Here is a 21,564-nt window from a genome sequence, read left to right as displayed (position 1 = left end):
TGGGGACTCGCTCTCCGCGAACGAAGGCGAGTCTCGCCCTCAACACTGCGACAGTCATGTTCCCACAGTGAAAACATGAGCTGTCCACAAAAGCTGTCTCAGCGTGCTGTAAGCCAAACACGTGACACAACAGTTGTGACCATCAGAGAGAGACAGGGAACGACCGCACCCAGAAACGCACGGGCGGAATGACATCTTGAAAAAGACGCAAACGCACCCGTGTTGCTCTTTCAGAAAATAGGACCGTCACCAGTGCCGGAGCACACAGGGAAATGACCGCGGCAACACTGAACAGAGAACTGAAACAGTGAAGCACTCACTTTTCCGCCCTCTAACCAGCCATCAACACAGACAAACATTTAGAAATTTGTTGCTGTTAAAACAGCAGTTGAGAGCTCAAACCTCGCGATCACCGCTGCACTCGCGCTGTAGAACACCAGCACTGGGAGAGTCTTCCTGAAGAACACCGACACACTCGCTCGTTGTAGACAACAGCACTCTCAGAGACATCAAACGATCGGCTCCGAAGCGAAAGGCAACTAGTGCGTGCATCCACTTCCGTATTTATACCCGCGCCGCGGGGGCGGAGTGTGTGATGCGAATCACGCACGCCAATTACATTGGCTCGTTCAATAGTACTCGAAGATGATAGGCTCCCTAGCGTGATCCCATTTCAGTCGCGTCGACTACGTCCGACGTTATCGACTGAAAGGGAACTCAGCATGTAAAGGGTGAGAACAGTCTCCGATAATGAAACTCGCCTTATGCTGTACCTGATTGGAATAAAGACCTACAAGGTTGAGTTGAGATTCACCTATGATCTTACTCGCCCACCTAACAATTTGGTTCAAAGAATTTTTGTTCTTCAAAGACAAATTTCCAAACCAAGATACAAGGGAAAATGACAAGACCGATTCAACAAAAGCATGGTAGAAAAGGATCATCATAGATTTATCAATATGAAATCTGGACAGCTTTCTGAGGCAAAACAGACGCTGGTGACCCTTTTTACATACAGACTCACATTTTTTTTCAAAAGTCAATTTAGAGTCTATGACAGTCTCAAGATATTTGTAGCTATCTACACAATCCACCGCCTGGTCTTTAATGACCGTAGAGTCATGCTGAGGAGCACTATTTCTAAAATCTATGATCATGTCTTTTGTTTTTTCTATATTTAACTCCAAATATGATTTGTCACACCAGGAGACAAACTCTTTGATAATAGGACCATGACCAGACTCACCATCATTTAACAGACTCACAATAACTGTGTCATCAGCATATTTCAATATCGTTCTGTTTGCATACATGCTTTGGCACATGTTAGTGTATAAAATAAAAAATAAGGGTGAAAGAACACAGCCCTGTGGTGAGCCAGTAGATGTACACAGTGAATTTGACAAAATGCCATTTACTCTCACCTTCTGTGTTCTGTTTGTCAAAAAATCCAATATCCAACCCACCAAATTCTTGCTAAGGCTAAAATGCTCTATTAGTCTTTTGGCTAAAATGTGAGGTTGGATAGTGTTAAAAGCTGAGGAAAAATCTACGAACAACAGTCTGGCATGCGTCTTTCTCCCTTCTAAGTGCTTAAGCAAGAGATTAAGCAGAGTAATTGTAGCATCCTCAACTCCTCTATGTGCCCTATAAGCAAACTGCATAGGATCTAAAGCTTGCTCAGTTTGCCTCGCAATCTCCATCTTCACAAGCTTTTCAAAGGATTTCATTACAAGAGAAGTGAGGGCAACTGGCCTGAGATCATTTAAAAACTTGGGACTATTACTTTTAGGAACCGGGATAATAACAGCCTGCTTCCACAGTTTAGGTACATATTGTAGGTATAAAGACATATTAAAAATATCATAGAAGATAGAACTTAGTTCTCCAGCACAGTATTTCAGTAGTTTGCCACAAATGTTATCTGGACCAGGGCTCCTATTTATCTTCTGTGAAAAAAAAGATTTTTCAACTGCTCTCTTGTCCAGGATGGGGTGATGATTATCTTTAAATTTATATCTCAATTCATCAACTTCATCTTTAAAATCAAACTGATCAAATCTCAAATAAAAATTATTAAGAGCATTGGCAAGCTCGCTATTTGAACTGAAACCATCCATGACAATATTAGCACGATTCACATTTTGCTGTATACCAACAATAGTTTTCAACCCGGACCATGCTGAAGCAATATTCTTCTCAGCCAGTTTATTCTCTATTTTACATTTATACCTTTGTTTAGCCTTTAGAATTTCCACTTTAACCTCCTTTTTTGCTACTTTTCTTTCTGATGTCCCTCCTTGATTATAAGACAGCATCTTCTTCTGTAAGCTAGACTTAACTGCTTTAGACATCCATGGTTTACTATTTGGGTAAACCTTAATCTTTTTGGTGGTAATAATCATATTCTCACAAAAAGTAACATAAGAGCAGACCACATCAGTGAGTTCATCAATGTCCTTACAAGAGTCTTTAAACATCTCCCAATCAGTACAGTCAAAGCAGCCCTGGAGACAAGCAGTAGATTCTTCAGACCAGATTTTAACCTCTTTAGTCTGAATTTTTTCTCTTTTAAGGACAGATTTATATGTAGGGAGAAGCAGTACACAATTGTGGTCAGCAGAGCCTAAAGCAGGCAAGGGTACTGATTTATATGCTCCCTTAACAGTCCCATAACAAAGGTCCAACGTCTTATTCTGCCTAGTTGGACAAGTAACATATTGAAAAAAATTTGTTAAAGACTTTTTTAAAAACACATGATTAAAATCACCAAGAATAAAATTGGGCGCTTCGGGTGAGATATTCTGAAGTTTTTGCACCACATCAAATAAAGTACTAGATGCCGAACCATGATTTGCTTTAGGATGAATGTACACAGTTGTAATGAAAATTTGCGGGAATTCACGAGGCAGATAGAATGGACGGAGCGATACCGATAACAGTTCAACATCAGGTGTACAGAGTCTTTCTCTAACAGTCACTGAGCTGCAGTAGCACTTATTGACATAAAGACACACGCCACCTCCACGAGATTTACCTGTTGCGGCTGTATTCCGATCCAGACGCAATGGAGTACCAAATCCATCAATAGACAGATCGCTGTCCAAGTCTTGCTCTGTAAGCCAAGTCTCTGTAAATGCCATGACGCAACTGTCTCTATATTCCCGAAGGAAACAAACATTACCTTGTAGCTCATCAAGTTTATTCCGTAGAGACTGGACATTGCCCATAACCAAGGAAGGCAAGGGAATACGGGTAAACTGTTGTTTCCTTAGTCGCTGTCTGACTCCTCCTCTTTTCCCACGCTTCCTTTTCTTAACTTTACTTGAGTTATCTCCAGTTTCAGTTTTAATATATTCCCCTCGATGAACGCATTCGGGACACTGAAGATCCAACTGTAATCCAGTGATTGAATATTGCCTATTCCATTGTAGCAGTTGATCTCGGGTATATTGTATCCTCGGAGAATGAAGTGTGATCCCTTGGCAAACAAGCGTCAAGTTGATCAAAGTCCACAAGGCAGCGATAATTAAGAGCTTCATTTCTTTTGATCAATAGTAGGCCTACAATGATCATAAGTACTTGTTCGTGACAATCGCAAACAATCAAACATTAAAAAAAAAAGAGTAAACTCACTAAAAACATTAAACATATGATGCCGAAAGAAAACCTGCTGCCGGTCGCCGCTAGCATGCGCCCTGAGATGTATACCTGAGAAGTGTGATCTCACTTGTGTCTTAGGATAGATTGATTTGTATGACCCTAAGGTACTTCCATACCAAAGGAGACCTTTGCATCATGACTTGAAGTCAAAGGCCTATTTTTTGGGCTTAACCTCCCTACTACAACGCGCACACACACAGAGTGAGTGCATTACCGCCCGCGCTCGCACAAGTTTGTTTGTGTGTGAGTGTGCGCACTAATTGGGATAATTGTAAACGCGCAAACACAGACAGAAAAGACATGCCATCGTGGAAATAAGATAAATAACATATTACTTAAGGGCTATTTAGTTTGTTTAATAAAATAACAAATTGTAATCTGGCGCTGTAAAGAAAATTAAATCAAATTTAATTGACCTTCAAGGGGGGCGGGGCGAGCCGAGGGAGGGGCGCCCCCCTTATATAATGGTAGGGGAAACACTGTGTTATGTTAAGTGCTAATAAATTGTATGTCTACACAAACTTACTTCAGTCCTTCTGTACATCTCTACAGTCACATCTACTATCTCCACAGTGGTTTTATTAAGATTAGTTCAATATGCTGCATTACACGTGCCAATATGAATAAGCCTACCCAGTGCCATAGAGAGAAAGAGTTGCGACACTCCCATAGACCGCCATAGGAACTTTGGAATGCGGAAGTAACGCGTGTCGTGGAGCAGCCAATAGTTCCAGACACTGATAATTCCAGCATTGAACCCCATTCATTTTCAGTGTTTCCGAAGTACGCTCGCTGGTAAATTAATGAAATTACTGTATTTTTTTACATTAGCCGACCTCTCGTGAATCTAGTCAGTAGTTATATTTTATGTAGCCAGTTTTAGTTGATGTTTATTGGAAGATAATAGGTTAATTGTAGCTATAGCTTACGTGACACTAACGTTAGCAAACTTACGGTAACCTGATGTATATAATATATAATATTATTAATAATAATTTATATATATATATATATATATATATATATATATATATATATAAATAAAATATTATACATACATACACACACACACACACACACACACACACACACACACACACACACACACACACACACACACACACACACACACACACACACACACACACACACACACACACAATTCATTTATTTAAATGGGTTAGGGTTATGTGTGTATATATGCATATTTGTCCAAATGTGTGTTTGTGTAATACATATAGGCCTACATAAATACACATGCATTCATATATATATATATATATATATATATATACATACACAATTAATATATTATGTGTATGGGTTTGGGTTAGTAATGTGTGATTGAAATATATATACATGTGTACTGTAGCCTACACAGTACATCGTATACATGTATTTGTGTGTTTTTTCTGATGAATGGTTTAGTCTATGGTTAGGGTAGGATGAAGGGGTACATTAGCCATACTGAAATGAATCCCGTTAACAGTTATTTAGCTACGTATTTAGGAACATAGTTAATTCACTCATTAACTATCTCTCCGGTTCTCTTACGAGAGTATCTGTCGTACTGCGTAATATATATATATTTTTTTTATTATTTTTTATCAGAACAAGGTAGTATTGAAAGTATACCGTGACATAAACACTATTGAAGGCCTTGCTTTTTCAAAATTTTCACCCACAAATTCCCATCCTAACACAACTTTCCCCCAAAAAAAAAAAAAAAAAAAAGAGGAAAAAAAAAAAGAAAAGAATGGGGAAAACTATGGGGAAACTATGGGGAAAACCTCTTTTCCACGAGATATTGAAGCCAAAAATTATCCTTAATTTTGAATTAATGTAAAACGCTGTGCGGCAGCATGCAGACATAGGCAAGACGGCTCGCGCGCCTATTGGCTGCCCTGCGGCAACAGCAGCAGCCTATCGAGAGAGGCCCTGCGTGACGTGATACCCAATGGGGGCGCTTTGCGCCCATTTCATCACGTCCCGCCAGAATAGGCGTGGCCTTGGCCTATAAATACGCTCGACAGGCTGATACAAACTGATTTTCATCTCTTCAGCGAAGCACTACTGCATCGCTGGATCCGGAGTGAGAAGCTGCGCCGTCTGATAGTAAGCCTTCTGCGGGACGAGCCTTCGAGCCTGAAGCCGCTGGCCTTCACCTCGCCGCCTTCAGTCGCTGTTCCTGCTACGCTTTCCGGCGTTAATATCCTTTTTCACTGCTAGAGTGTGTGTTCGCCGTCGCGACTCACACTCTCTCTCTCTCTCTTTATCTAAAAGAGCAGCGTCTTTTTAAAGAAGCTTCGTTCCTGTGGAACTATTGCCATGGTGACTCTGAGGACTTGCCTGGGATTTTTTCTCCGAGTCTGCACTCCCGCCCGCTGTAGTGCCGCGCCGCAAAGCGCCGTACTCAGCGGGTCCCCGAGCCTTCTCCAGCCCGTGAAAGCTCGCCGGTTCGCCCGCCAGCTTCACCAGCTTCAATCGAGGCGCTCACTGACGGACAGCGGCCGCCGCGTGCCGCCGCTTCCGCCATTAGTGACGACGAGATAGCTGCATCTGTAGAGAAGGCCAGCTATTGCCATGGTGACTGAGACTCCCGCCCGCTGTAGTGCCACGCCGCAAAGCGCCGTACTCAGCGGGTCCCCGAGCCTTCTCCAGCCGTGAAAGCTCGCCGGTTCGCCCGCCAGCTTCACCAGCTTCAATCGAGTCACTCGCCGCCGCGCGCCGCCGCTTCCGCCATTTATGACGACGAGATAGCTGCATCTGTAGAGAAGGCCAGCTGCTCTATCCTGGTGTCGGATAGTGAGGATTGGGCGAGCTCTGTGGACCTCCCCCCTTCTGCCCGCGAGTCGTCAGGGAAACGGGCCAGCATCAAAACCGCGGCTAGCTTTCTTTACGTTATAAGAAAGCTACCCCGCCCCCGCCCCCCGTGGGCATGCGTCACCGGCGAAATGAGGAAAGAGTGTGTTTTTAGTCCCGCCGAGGCCGGACCAATCTCCATTTCTCAAACATTTCTCAGCTCCTCTTAGTTTGAGCGGCTGAAAATGTCAATATTGCAGCAATGAGCCTGTTGTATAACACGCACGCCTGCAAACAAATGCCAACACACACAAAACTGTGATGACGCTCTGTTATGTGTTCGAGCTATTTTAAGCTTTTGCCGTTTCCCCCTGTGGCTCAGTGGCGAAACCCAAAGCCATTGCACGGGAGACCCGTGTTCGATCCCAGCTCTCGCAGCAGATAAAATTTAGTCTCGCCGCGGCCAGACTTGCACCGAAACTTTTCGCTCGTTCAGTTCCAAGCAAATGCGACTGTTCCAGTGTATTTTGCAGTAAACAAGCCGGTACCATGGCCCGCTTGCCTCCACACAAATGCCACACAATATTTTCTGGTATTCCGGCCACGGCCGATGGTGTTATGAGTGTTGTAAGAATGCCCACGTCTCAGTGCCCATTCTCACACACAGACACAGCCCGCCACAGTTCAGGGCTAGCACAAATAAAATCGACTCATGTCGATTGTGCAAAAAAAAAAATATATATATATTTTAGTGAATGTGCCCACGACACAGTGCCCGCAAACACTACATGATGCGTCCCCCTCGGTTTCTGTAAAAACGAAACCAACACACATTCAGTCAGCACAAGCCGACAGTGTTTTCAGTGCAGTGAGTGTGCCCGCTGTCCCGCGCCCACATTCCCTCACAGACACGCTCAACCCCATGGGGTTTGTCCCGCTCGCTCTCTCTCCACAATCTGTCATAGAGAATTCGAGCGCGACCAGGCTGCCCGCCGTGATCGGCGTGCCTCCCACCTCGCACACTGTAAACACAGTGTTTATGTCTCAGCACACCGAAGCTCTGCGACCGTCGCTATGAGCGGCCAGAGCCCGGATTTCATTCTACGTCTAGCTATTCATGCAGAGGCGTGGGCAAAGCTTCCCGGGGTATCAGAATGGGTGTTGAACACTATAAAAAGAGGCTATTCGCTACAGTTCGCTCGACATCCCCGCCGTTACACGGCGCGAGTCGAAACCACGGTAAACAATGAAGTATCTCATCTACTTCGAGCCGAAATAGCGAAACTGCTGAGCAAAGGGGCCATAGAACCTTTATCTCAGGCTCAGAGCGAAGGGGGGCTATACAGCAGATATTTTCTGGTACCGAAAAAAGACGGGGGTCTCAGACCCATTCTAGATCTGCGACAGCTGAACAGAGTGCTTATGAAGCGCCAGTTCAGAATGCTGACAACCAGTAAAATCCTTGCGCAAGTGCGCCAGGGAGACTGGTTTATGTCAATAGATCTGAAAGACGCCTTTTTCCAAAAACAAATAGCGTCACGTCACAGGCGATTCTTGAAATTCGCCTTCGATGGCCAGGCATATCAATACACAGTCCTACCGTTCGGCCTATCCCTAGCACCCCGTACATTTACGAAGTGCATGGACACGGCCCTCGCACCCCTGAGACTTCAGGGCATGCGAGTTTTGAACTACTTGGACGATTGGCTGATTCTAGCTCGATCACATTCAGAGCTCATAGAACACAGAACCACATTACTCGAGCATCTCGAGAATCTGGGTCTCACAGTCAATTGGGCGAAGAGTTCGCTGTTTCCCAGCCAGAAAATCTCTTTTCTGGGACCAGTGCGGGACTCGCTGTCTATGACAGCACGTCTGTCGCTGGAGCGCGAACTGGACATTCAGCGCGCCGCGAAATCCTTTCGCCGCGGCTCTATAGTCCCGCTCAAAAGGTTTCAGAAAGTGCTGGGCCCCATGGCCTCGGCATCTTCGGTACTACAGCTGGGCCTGCTTCGCATACACCCACTGCAGTTATGGCTGAAAGCGCGAGTTCCACCCCAGGCATGGACCTCTGGTCTGTTTCGCCTCAGGGTCGACATGAAATGCGTTTCGGCTCTGGGACCTTGGAAAATAGCCGACTGGTATCAGTCAGGCGTGAGTCTGGGGACTCCCTCGAGTGTGACGGTGGTGTCCACGGACGCCTCCACCTCGGGATGGGGAGCGCTGCTCGAGGGCAGACCGTTCTTTGGCCAGTGGTCAGAACGGGAAAAGCTCCTACACATAAACTGTCTGGAAATGCTGGCAGTCGACAACGCGCTACGGTGCGTTTGTCCCCAGATAAAAGGCCGCCACGTCTTAGTCCAGTCGGACAGCATGTCAGTGGTGGCATACATAAATCGCCAGGGTGGCGTCAGGTCCCGAAACCTTTACAGGCTGACGGAACGCCTCCTGGTCTGGGCTCAGCACAACCTGCTTTCACTGAAAGCAGCGCATGTGCCTGGTCGCCTGAATCTGGGACCAGACTGTCTGTCCAATAACAATGTCCCAGCAGGGGAATGGTCACTGCACCCGCAGATGATCCAACTGCTGTTGGAGACATTCGGCAGAGCGCAGGTGGACTTGTTTGCGTCCTAAGAAAACGCTCACTGTCCAAACTTTTTCTCCAAGAGCAGGGATGCGCTGGCCCACGTATGGCCCCGCTGCCCCCTCTATGCTTTTCCCCCCGTCTCGCTCCTGCCTCAAGCGCTGGACGAATCAGGGAAAACGGATGCCCAGTGCTGCTCGTGGCTCCGCTCTGGACGAACCAGAATTGGTTCCCAGTCCTGATGCGGCTGACCAGCACTGCCCCGTGGCCGATACAGGTGAGGAGAGACCTCCTCTCTCAGGCAAAGGGCTCGATTTGGCATCCTCGCCCGGATTTATGGTCCCTACATGCATGGGCCATCAACGGGTACCCGCTAACCTCCCAGAGGGAGTGTTAAACACAATCACGCAGGCTAGAGCCCCGTCTACTAGACGGCTCTATTCCTCAAAGTGGTCGGTGTTCTCTGCCTGGTGTCAAGCTCAGGGCTTTTCACCCGCAGACTGCGAGGTTACGGAAGTGCTCTCCTTCCTTCAGGAGCTGCTGGATAAGGGCAGAAACCCATCCATGCTCAAAGTATACATGGCGGCCATAGCGGCGTTTGCAAAACCGACGTCTGGCCAGTCACTGGGGAAAAACGACACTGGGGAAAAATGACTCAAAAGTCATACTCAAACCAAGGCACGGGTATGTGCCCAAATCCCTCAACACACCGTTCAGGGCCCAGGTTATTTCCCTGTGCACCCTCCCGGTTCATGATGAGGAGGAGGATGCGAGTCTCCTCTGCCCTGTCAGGGCACTGAGAGCTTATGTGTCCCGCTCGTCTGTCTTCAGACAGACTGAGCAGCTCTTCGTTTTGTTTGGCGGACGCTCCAAGGGACTGGCCGCATCAAAACAGAGCCTATCCAGATGGATAGTCGATGCCATAGCGCTGGCTTACACTTCTAAGGGCCTGCAGTGTCCTTTGGGTGTCAGAGCGCACTCCACGAGGGGTGTGGCCTCGTTGTGGGTAGTGTTGTCACGATACTAGAATTTCTAACTTCGATACGATACCTTGAAAAATATCGATATTCGATACCATTTTCGATACCACAGAGAAAAAATCTGCCACAATATTAAGGGGGTCTTTTTTTTATTTAAAGCTAAATATTACAAGTCTAGAACATGACAATGAGGTATATTTTACATGAACAAAAATGTCCTGAGTTCTATCTGTTAATATTTTTTCATTGGACCAGAGCTAACATGATCCGTTGTGTTTTTATTACCTTCTGTTATCAAAGATTAAAATATACTGTAACAAATGCATTGGTCATCGGTCATAAATGCTGGTTAATACATTAACTTAATTTGATTAACAGATTTAAACGCAAACGTGTGTGCATCACACGCGGAAACAATGCTCACTGGATCAGCATCTAGTCAAGTTACCTTTATTTATATATTGCTTTTAATAATACAGATTGTGTCGAAGCACTTAACTGTATCAAATTGGAGGATAGAGTGTCAGTAATGTATAATAATAAGGTTAAACATTCAATTTTCAGTTAAAGGCATTTCATTATTGAATTCAGAGATGCCATTGTCTAGCTCAGTTTAGTTTAATTAGTATATGTGTAATCAAATTGATGATAATCGCTAATGAAGGCAAATTGCAGAATTAAATAATAATTTTTGAATAGTTAAACAGACACAAGTTAATTTACATCTGACCACAGTTACAATATTTACTTGTCTACGATTCCTCAGTCAGATTATGTTAACTTTAAGAATTACAGTGAAAAAACGAAACACAGACTCATATCAACAACAATACTAGGCCATCTTGGTTAATGTTTCAGAAAAGTTAAAATGAGAAGAGTTACAGTGTTTCAGGATGTTTTTAGCAGTGGTGCAGGTCTGTCCAAAAAACAAACACCCCTGATGCTGAGCATATGCTTGCTAAATGGTACCCCTGGAGCCAATTCCTTAAATGTTTTCATCTATAAAATAATTTTACAAAATGAGTGATGAGAGGGATATTGATAGTCAAACAATCTTTTGGGTGCCCGCAGCCCGCTCGCGGTGTGTAGCGCGTGTCCTGTCCACGCCATTCTCCGACTCCGACATGCCCGCTCGCGGTGTTCTTTATCAATCAACCAAAGCCGGTCGCGGGGACGCCGCACTCGCCATCTTTCCATTCACTTTTGCTATTTAACCAGAGCGAATGAGACGAGTGCGTCACGTGTGGTGTTTGTCAACGCGCCTTTGGAGAGAAGTGAAAGTGACTGCTCGGCTAGTATTGGTGTATCGATACTTCGGGAAATTAGTATTGGTACCGTTCAGATATTTCAGTATCGATATTTATCGAAATATCGATATTTTTGACAACACTAGTTGTGGGCGTGGTCTAGCGGGATTACCTTGCAAGATATCTGTATGGCGGCAGGCTGGGCCTCGCCGTCTACATTTATAAGGTTTTATAACCTAGAGGTTCCCGCCTTACAGGCCAAGCTGCTGTCGGTCTAGAATTCAGTACTGTCTGCCCTGCTGCGCCGGCGCAGAATGCTGAGTTTTGCTTGTGCATCGCTCACTGATCGATAGAACAGCTCCATGGGTGTTGAATAACCCGTACTTTTGCCCAGTTCAGGCTGAACGCGTTCACCCTGTCTGTGTGAAACACTGCTAACATAACTAGCTCCTGTGGGATGCTATTTCATGGGGAATGATGCTTGTAGCCTCTCTTCTCCGACTCTCTGTGAGTCTACGGTGATTATGCACTATATGAGCCCCGGGCTAGTGCCCTTGGGACTTTGGTGTCGGATCCCAGTACGCATGGCGTGTTGCATTGTGTTCCCCATAGCGTAAGATATTACGCATTACGAGAGATACTCTCGTAAGAGAACGTACTCGGTTACTAACGTAACCTCGGTTCTCTCTAGAGAGGGAACGAGTACTGCGTATCTTGCCGTGCATACAACAGCGCTGGTTCGCTTCAGTGATGAAAACCAGTTTGTATCAGCCTGTCGAGCGTATTTATAGGCCAAGGCCACGCGTATTCTGGCGGTACGTGATGAAATGGGTGCGAAGCGCCCCCATTGGGTTTCACGTCACGCAGGGCCTCTCTAGATAGGCTGCTACTGTTGCCGCAGGGCAGCCAATAGGCGCGCGAGCCGTCTTGCCTATGTCTGCATGCTGCCGCACAGCGTTTTACATTAATTCAAAATTAAGGATAATTTTTGGCTTCAATATCTCGTGGAAAAGAGGTTTTCCCATTGCGTAAGATATTACGCAGTACTCGTTCCCTCTCTAGAGAGAACCGAGGTTACGTTAATAACCGAGTACGTTTCATTTTATATAGTTAATATTTACCAAACATTGCTGCAAATATAGTCGTTGCTTTCTACGTTATGGGAGCAGTCCATTTCCCTCCTAAATCATTCATTTGTACATGCACAGCGTAATTATTTGTATTTTATGTTGGTTGGAATTCTGAACGGACCGCCACTGCAGACCTCTTTGCGTGATCACGAAGGTAGGCTAATGGCTGAATCGGAATTTATAAGCAAGATCATGGATCCATGGCCTAATACAGCCCAGTTGTGCTAAAATAAATATCATGAGACGTCCATCATCAGATGAGCCGCTAAAGCCAGTGCTACTACCCATGCGAACATGAACATTAAGCTTTTCCCTCCAAAAAAACCCTAAAACTTATCTAAGTAATTTACAGTATTCCGTTATCACCCTGCCTCTCCAAATGCAAAACTGACATTAACTAAATGCAATAATGCAGTAACAGCTGAAAAAGTACTTGGATGTGTGTTTTATTTTATATTTACCGTTCAATAATGTAATCGCTGCTGTCTGTCCCATAGAAGAACATGACAGCCAGCGTATGTTTTGGAACTATTGGGGCTTACATGAACCACGTGACAGCCATAGCGGCGACATCAAAGCGTGTCGCAACTCTTTCTCTCTATGGCTCTGAGCCTACCTAATGTCTGTGATTGTTGCTGAACATTTTGCTAACGACATGTTTTAAGCATCTTCACGCAGGCGTGACAGTCAGTCAGGTTCACGAGACTAGTAATGCTCATTTAAGTATTAATGCTAAGCACTACAGTGCAACGTCTCCCTTACTTCCCGTTAAAACAGTACTTCGTTTAATTTAATACCAATAAAAGCCGTACATACCAGCAAAACGCTCTTCATCGATCCTGTGTGTGCTGCCGCGTTATGTTTTGTTTCGGAGCCGTTTGGAGCACGAAGGAGGAGCTGCCTGTCAGCTTAACCAATGACAAGTGTAGCATGCATTGAGATTTGGGAAATGTTCGTAAAAAATCAAACAGTGTAATGTTTTCAGCGGGGTGGCAAGGACTTCGTCTGGGGTGGCAATTGTCGGACAGCGTGAAGAAAATGGACTTAAGTAAGTATTTATGATTTTAAAAACTAATCATCGTTTCCTTGTTGATTCATAGTAAATATGACTTTTAATCAAACTAGACGTGTTTAACCTAACGTTACTGTTTCCGTGAGACATTGCTGCTTTCACTTTCATATTGGTCTAAACTAAATAAATTTGTTAAGACACTTAGGGCTTGCTTTGTTCTCCATATAGTCGTTTACTATACATATGGCTTGTCACGGATTGCGTTTTATGTTTATTTGCAGAATACAGTCATGTATTTTAAAGTGCGTCGCTGTGCAATTATGCATGTGCCAGGAGTGTGCGCGCGCGAGAGAGATTTACTCAATTTAGTTTGCCTTTTCACATTTGCATATTTTTAAAGGATATATAATTACTGAAAACATGTTATTTTTGCAACAAATGGCAATTTAGCCCTGAGTTTTCTGTAGACTAATCTGTGTGTTTTTGTTTTCTCCTGATTGAGAAAATTAAACAATTCTCATTTTCTTCATAATTTAGTTAGCCTAACCATGGATGATGATTAACGTAACTCCATTCATGAAGCATTTGTATTATTATGATTAGCATATTTATAGTACAGCTTTCTTGATAGTTGTTCAGAAGCACACACTACAGGAAAGCCGTGTGTTTTGTTCTATATCTGTTGCAGGTGATGCCCAACGTCTCTCAGAGCTCAGGATTGTGTTGATGGGATATAGAGGAGCTGGTAAGAGTTCAGCTGGAAACACCATCCTGGGCAGAGAGGAGTTTGACTTGAAGAAATCTGCTCAGTGTGTGAAGAGACATGGAGAAGTAGCAGACAGACACATCACTGTCATTGAAGCTCCAGGATGGCGGAGGAATTCCCCTGTAGAGTTCAGTCCTGAGTTACTGAAACAGGAGATTATGCTCAGTGTGTCTCTGTGTCCTCCAGGACCACACGCTGTACTACTGATCATACGCGTGGACTACACATTTAAAGACACTGGGAGAAAAGCATTTCAGGAGCATCTGGATCTTCTCAGTGAGAGAGTCTGGAGTCACACTATAGTGCTGTTCACTCATGGAGACTCTCTGTTAGATACATCTATAGAGCAGCACATCGAGAGTGAAGGGCAGGATCTCCAGTGGCTGCTGGACAAATGTGGGAACAGGTTTCATGTTCTCAACAATCACAACAGGAGTGACGACACTCAGATCAAGGAGCTGCTGGAGAAGATTGAGGAGACAGTGGCACAAAACAACGGCTGCCATTTTGAAATAGACAGAAAGATTTTACAGGAGGTGAAAGAGAGAAGAAGAGCAGAGGAAGAGAGAGCAGAAGAACGAATGAAGAGGATGCAAAAAAGGAGAGAAAACATCAGATCACAGATGAGTGAGTCCATATACTGTATAGTGCAGATACACACTGAGTTTATTAAGTAAATCATGAAAATGAAACAGTCAAAGCAATAATAGCCAGAAACTTCTTGTCATTAACCACTATTTGTAGAGGCATTCCCAATAGATGGGTTCAAATCAGCTCACAGTGACGGCCCATGCAATCTGTTACTGAAGGAAATAAGCACTTTCATTTCTTAAATTATCATGTTATTCATAGGGTGTGCTTTTTTGATAATGGAAATCCATTTACCTAATTCATAGAAAACAATAAAATAATATAAAAAAGCAAACATCTCGTCTTGAATATAATCTTAAACATCAGCTTTACACCTATAGAGACGCGATATACTGTCCTCGCAATGAGTTGCTTCTTCAAAGCTCGACAGTTAGCTAACAGTGTAAAGTTCTCCAAAAAAGACACAAGGCATAACTTTTCTTGGGTTCCGCGAAGAAACTTTAATTTTCTTATTATACTGTAAAACTGTAACAAAGAGCAAAAGACAAACAGAAATGAGATCAAACCAATACAGATATCTAAAGTACACAATTAATAGCAACAGAAATGCTGAGTCATAAATAATAGTCATGCTAACTATCAATTTGGTCATTTGACATTAGAAAACTCCAATAAATCAAAGATATGCCAAGAACAATTACTTTTAAAATTTTTTAGTAATATGTTCAGTAGCCTGTTACGGACAAATAGTATCCAGGGCAACAATGTAAAAAAGAAAAAATGCAGCAAGAGAAAACGTCTCAGGTTACGACTGTAACCTATGTTCCCTGAGAACAGGGAACGAGACAATACGTCAACGACGCTATGGGGGAACGCCTCAGGCGTGACAGGTGTCTGAAATCACTATCAAATCACGTCAATCATATTGACCGGCGACAGCCCGTGAATCATTAGCGTGAATGATTAACGTGCGACCTGGAAGTATAAAGGGGCGCCTTGCAAACATGACAAATCACCTTATCGTCTGAAGGGACTGTACGGTAGGCAAGCCCCGCGGCATGGCAGGGAGACGTATTGTCTCGTTCCCTGTTCTCAGGGAACATAGGTTACAGTCGTAACCTGAGACGTTCCCTTTCGAAGGGAACTCAACAATACGTCAACGACGCTATGGGGAACGATATACCAACGCCGCCATGCTAAGGGGAGTGCATGCCAAGTGGCAGTGACAACTGTCAGAACCAGCAACTTCAAATGAAACGCTAGAACCACTCACCCTCAGGTCACACTGGGCTGTCAGTGACAGCATTCCCTACGGTCATAGCCCAAGCTACAGCCTCACAGAAAAACCTTCATAAACATGGTTAAATGAAAGGTCTACCTGGGCCGGCTCAGGGCCTGGAACCTCAGCTTCCAATTAGAAGGGGTCCCTTCTAGGGAATGTGGCTAGGGAACCCAAGGGAACCCCAGCCAGTCACTATTCAGGGGAACGTACTCTGCCCCGAAATGCCACCAGGACGGCCTGACCTGGCGCCAGTACATAGACACTTAGTCTGGCCAAATCCTGTCTGTCTGAAGACAGAGCCTCTGGACAAATGCCTTAAGTAAGGCATCCAACCCGAGGGACTGCGAAGCTGGCAGTGAACCACTCGGCCCGGATCTCAGAGACGGGATATCCCGGAGAGTATGACTCAGCATAGTGCTTTCCGACCCTTGCTAGCGAGGGGAGTTTCTCTACTCGATCCACGGATCAACCCAGTGTCTGTGTTTCAAAACACTGAGGAGGCCTGTGAAGGCCTAAGGGCTGATCTAACTGGGAGGCCTCACGAGAGGCCTACGACCGTCTGACCAGACTCAGGCAGCCGCATGCTCATAGAGACCCTCGTGAGGGGAGCACAAGGTCTGCCTGGTAGGCAAACCAGGCTGTAGGCAGAAAAGGGTTCCGGGAGGGAACCTTTAGCAGAGAATGAACACTTTAGCGAGCCAGGGCCCAAGCTCGCCTTCAGCAGCTGCCTATTAAGGCTAGCTGAAACTGATAGCAAGAGACCACTAGCTTCATAAACCCAGCACCACTAGGGAGCGTTACAGGGAGGCCCGGAGAGGCCTACTACCTGATCCCTTAGGGAGGCACGTGAGGCCTACTACCTGATAACCACAGTACGTGGGAACTCACCTTCAGGGAGGCCCGGTGAGGCCTGCTACCTTACAACCACGGTATGTGGGGAGCTCATCTTCAGGGAGGCCTGGTGAGGCCTACCACCTGGTCACCACTATCTGTGGGAACTCACTGGTAGCTTTGAGCCCTGAGTCCGGGTGAAAGTATAAGGTGGCCTGCTAAGGCCAGCCAGCTGGGGACTCGCCTATCAGGGAGGCCTGGTCGGGCCTACTAGCTAATAGCAAGTCATATTCTGCCATAAAGTACACTGTTGGAAACCATACTACACAGCATAATTCACTAATGGGCTTCCAGTAGCGCTATAAGGTATGTCCCACAATGTTGGGACTCACCTCCGAGGAGGCCTGTTTAAGGCCTACTACCCATCAGTGAGTCAACTGCCCGAACCACCAAGGCCAACCACGTAAAGTGAGCTGGCCTACAGTGCCCTCTGGGGGGCTGTCCAATCAAGGAGGCCTGCTGAGGCCTACTACCTAATGGCGCCTACAGCATCCTGGTGCCTAATCACATTGCCCATGGCAGTGTACTCCGCAAGAAAGCTAGTACCCTTAAAACAAGGGGAGTACAACATACGCCACTCTGCCTCAACGGAGGCCCCAGTTAGTCAGGGGCCTACCATCTATGCATGGGCGTCAGCTCAGGGCAATGCTCTGGCTTCAGGGGAGCGTACTTCGACCAAAGAGAAGTGAAGCTTACTTCATACTCGACCCGAGCCATAGTGGTGCGAGGTGGGATAAAACAGAACTGGGAGTGAAGTGCTCAGACCTACCCTGTATCACAGGGGAATACTCACACCTCACCCTGAGGTTATCAGGGTGCGGGCCTGCCAGCGGCTCTAGGGGTGACAGAAATGTATCTGTGCCCAACCTAGGGGAGTGGGGCTTGAATGAAAGCCAACCACCTACAACCTAGCGCTCGAGCAGTAGCTCAGCGAGGTGAGTGAAGCCTAAACTGGCGGCCTAAATCCATAGGCCAGTTCTGCATGGCAGGGTCGGGCAGGAAACCCAGTCTTCTTCGTGAAGCGAAAGACGGCCTAACCCTGCTCAATAAAGACATATATACCACGGAGGCCTGTTTGAGGCCTACCATGTCCTTACAAACCATCCTCAGCACCACGCTGCATTACTCTAGTCACCCCAGAATGCAGAGAAGGGGGCGGGCCTTGGCCTAACGACTCCCACGGGAGGAGGCTGTTTATACAGGGATGCTATAAACCAACATTCACACAGTGAAGGGTCAGAGGAGGAAATGCTAAAATTTTTAGCAGAGCGCCTCTATTATCCCTGGCACAGCCTAGGCCAGCTACAGAGGCGGCCCTGGTGAGGGCCAGCCTGCAAGCATAGATCAATCTGAGGGCTCGGAGGAGCCACAGCCTTACTAAAGAATATAGTCTGTATTATTCCATACAAAGGGCTGCAGAATCGCTCAGCCTAATGAAACCCAAACAGAGCTCAAGGGGCGAAATACTCAGGAAGAAGTCAACGGACCCGTGGGCCGGACATAAGATCTATCTGAAGCTCTAGCGTCAGTCAACACTCTAAGTAAAAATTTCTAAGAGAGAGACCAACTACTCTACCCTGAGGTGGCTAACAGCCCGAAGGCTAACATAGTTATCGTTCTGGCCACCTAACGGGGAACTTCAGGGCCCTAATGATCCAGGAAACTTCTCTTACCTTATTACCTTGACATGACCCCATAGCTCTATACAGGGAACGAGGTCTGTAGAGAGATACATCTCGGAATTTTAATTCACAAAAAATTAAAATTACTCTTAAAAGACCAGTCAGCTCACCTGCGGCGTGCGGAGTGAAGACTCGCCAGATAGTTCTTTTGACCCTGGGGTCCACCACTTTACATGCCTGAAAGAGGCGTTTCTACTAGCCAAGCCTAGGCTGGCCATTGGAACATCGTTCTTATCATAGGCCCAGCCCCAGGCCTGATGTAATGAACGTCTGGGGAGTCAGAAGAGAGGAGAGGGCTGGATTTCTTTTTAATGAAGCCCTCCGGGGAGATTATCCATCAGCGACACTGTGTGCGCTTGTGTTGGATAACCTCCCTCAGATCCCTCTTCTTGCGGGAGTCACGCCTCTTCTGCGCCCTGTTCCTCCACGGAGGGGGCGCACGAGAGGCGACACTGGCTCTCTGGCCCTGTCTACGGTCCTCGGACCGTGAAGGGCCAGGCCCTCCCGCCTGCCTGGGTGTGGAACCGGATCTCAGCGGTATGCAGGATCCTGCAGCAGGTCGGCCTGATATGCCTTTGCAGCACCGCCATAGTGTGCAGGGAAGCACCAGCCTGAACCGCTGTCGTGTATGCTCTGCCATTCAAACGTGCTGTTGACTTTAGCGGTTTGGATGGCAGGGTTGGAGCTCTCAGTGTCGACGCCTGCCCAGACACGAGATAGTTCGCAAACGACTCGTCAAATGGGCGGCATCGACACATACCCATGCTCTGCGATCCCCTCAACATCAGCGAAATTAACCCGCTGATGTCGGTGAATACGGGCAGAGTATGGGCTCTTCCATGCCCTCTCGATCTCCGTGTGAAGATCAGGAAGGAATGGAAGGCTCACCTGAGCTGGTGTGTATGGCAGGGGAGAAACCGATCGCCAAGCCTACCGCGAGCGGTCTCTCCTCTAGCGCGTCGCCATGGCAGCTACAGCCTGTTGGCGGCGCGCTCCACAACATCCACCAGGTCTGCATACACGGGGCAGGGTGGCTGAGAGGGTTCAGGATCTACCTGATTATAAACCTCCTCAGCCATCTCCTGCTCGTCCTGAAGAGCAGCAACTGCAGGAAACCATTGGTGTCTGCAGTTCGCCCTCGTCAGCCGTCGAATCATTTGAGAGGTTTACAGGACTCTCAAGATGATCGATGAGCTCTATCTGGAAGCCCATGATGCAAGTCGCCGCTCTGCCTCGGCACGAGCGGGACCACGCGGACCAGACGTTGAACCCCCTTCACTCGAGAAGAGGGCCAGACGAGAGCGGAGCGTTTTAAGAGAAAAACGCTCACAGTTCACACAGAGGATTCCCTCGAGAACCTCTCGTGCGCGCTCTTCTCCCAGGCAGGAAAAAACACACTCGTGTGCTGTACATTTCATTTTCTTACCGTTTCATTGAGTAGCGTTTTCAAACAGACAGTCCCTGAAGACGATGAGATGATTTGTCATGTTTGCAAGGCGCCCCTTTATACTTCCAGGTCGCACGTTAATCATTCACGCTAATGATTCACGGGCTGTCGCCGGTCAATATGATTGACGTGATTTGATAGTGATTTCAGACACCTGTCACGCCTGAGGCGTTCCCCCATAGCGTCGTTGACGTATTGTTGAGTTCCCTTCGAAAGGGAACCGCACTGGCACTCTGCTCTGCAGCACACAACTAACTGTTGATGGACATTTACCACAGGAAGTGAAACTTAAACTAAAGCTACTGCTGCTGGTTACCCAAAAGGGGGCACTGTTGCACACACAATTATGTAAAAAAAAAAAAAAAAAAGTTAATTTACTTCAGAGAGGTCAGAACACATGTTTGTTGCTGTTCTGAAGCACCAGGAAGTGAGTCCTGTCAAACAAGGCAAGGCAAGGCAAGGCAAGTTTATTTATATAGCACATTTCATACACAATGGTAATTCAAAGTGCTTTACATAGAAGAAATTAAAATAATCAAAAGAAATCAGAATAATTAAAACAGTTTAGAATAAAAGATAAAATACAGAAATAATCAAATGAAATCAGAATAATTAAAATATAAAATAAAATACAGTGCAAACAGTCGGACGAACAGTGGCACAGTGCTCATTCAGTAAATGCACAGCTAAACAGATGTGTTTTGAGTCTGGATTTGAATGTGACTACTGTAGGAGCACATCTGATCTCTTCCGGAAGCTGGTTCCAGCTGCGGCTGGCATAGTAGCTAAAAGCAGACTCGCCATGCTTAGAGTGAACCCTTGGTATTTCTAGCCGATGTGATCCTAATGATCTGAGTGATCTGTTGGGTTTATATTCACTGAGCATATCTGCAATGTATTGAGGTCCTAGGCCATTGAATGATTTATATAGCAGTAATAATACTTTAAAATCAATCCTAAATGTAACTGGCAGCCAGTGTAAAGACCTGAGGACTGGTGTGATGTGATCATATTTTCTGGTTCTGCTCAGAATCCTAGCAGCAGCGTTCTGTATGAGCTGCAACTGTCTTATGGTCTTTTTGGGAAGGCCAGTGAGAAGTCCATTACAATAATCCACCCTACTGGTGATAAAAGCATGCACAAGTTTTTCTAAGTCTTGACTGGAAACAAAGCATCTAATTCTTGCAATATTTTTCAGGTGATAGTATGCTGATTTAGTTATTGCTTTGACATGACTACTGAAACTAAGGTCTGACTCTAGAGACACACCAAGATTCCTGACTTGATTTTTAGTTGTTTGACCCCTAGACTGAATGTATGCGTTCACCTTGAGAACTTCATCTTTGTTTCCAAACGCAATGACTTCAGTTTTGTCTTTGTTTAGCTGAAGAAAGTTTTGGCACATCCAATTGTTTACTTCATCAATGCATTGGCAAAGGGAGTCAATGGGGCTGTAATCGTTAGGCGATAGGGATAAGTAGAGCTGT

The 21,564-nt window shown here is 45.9% G+C and overlaps 1 protein-coding gene across 3 annotated transcripts in view; it reads left to right on the top strand.

Moving 5' to 3' along the window:
• Window positions 1–21,564, top strand: part of LOC143731290 (uncharacterized) — a 190,299-nt gene that overhangs the window by 36,930 nt on the left and 131,805 nt on the right. For all 3 annotated transcript variants that reach the window (XM_077222093.1, XM_077222094.1, XM_077222095.1), the window contains exon 2: window positions 14,107–14,811. In XM_077222093.1, coding sequence (XP_077078208.1) covers window positions 14,107–14,811 — 705 coding nt within the window. The remainder of the gene's footprint in view (window positions 1–14,106; window positions 14,812–21,564) is intronic.

This window comes from Siphateles boraxobius, unplaced genomic scaffold (assembly GCF_051911475.1).
Source record: "Siphateles boraxobius isolate OS27281-9 unplaced genomic scaffold, OSU_SipBor_1 86, whole genome shotgun sequence".
Classification (NCBI taxonomy): Eukaryota; Metazoa; Chordata; class Actinopteri; order Cypriniformes; family Leuciscidae; genus Siphateles; species Siphateles boraxobius.
Note: the sequence above shows the minus strand (reverse complement) of the source record. Positions and strands in the feature narration are given on the sequence as shown.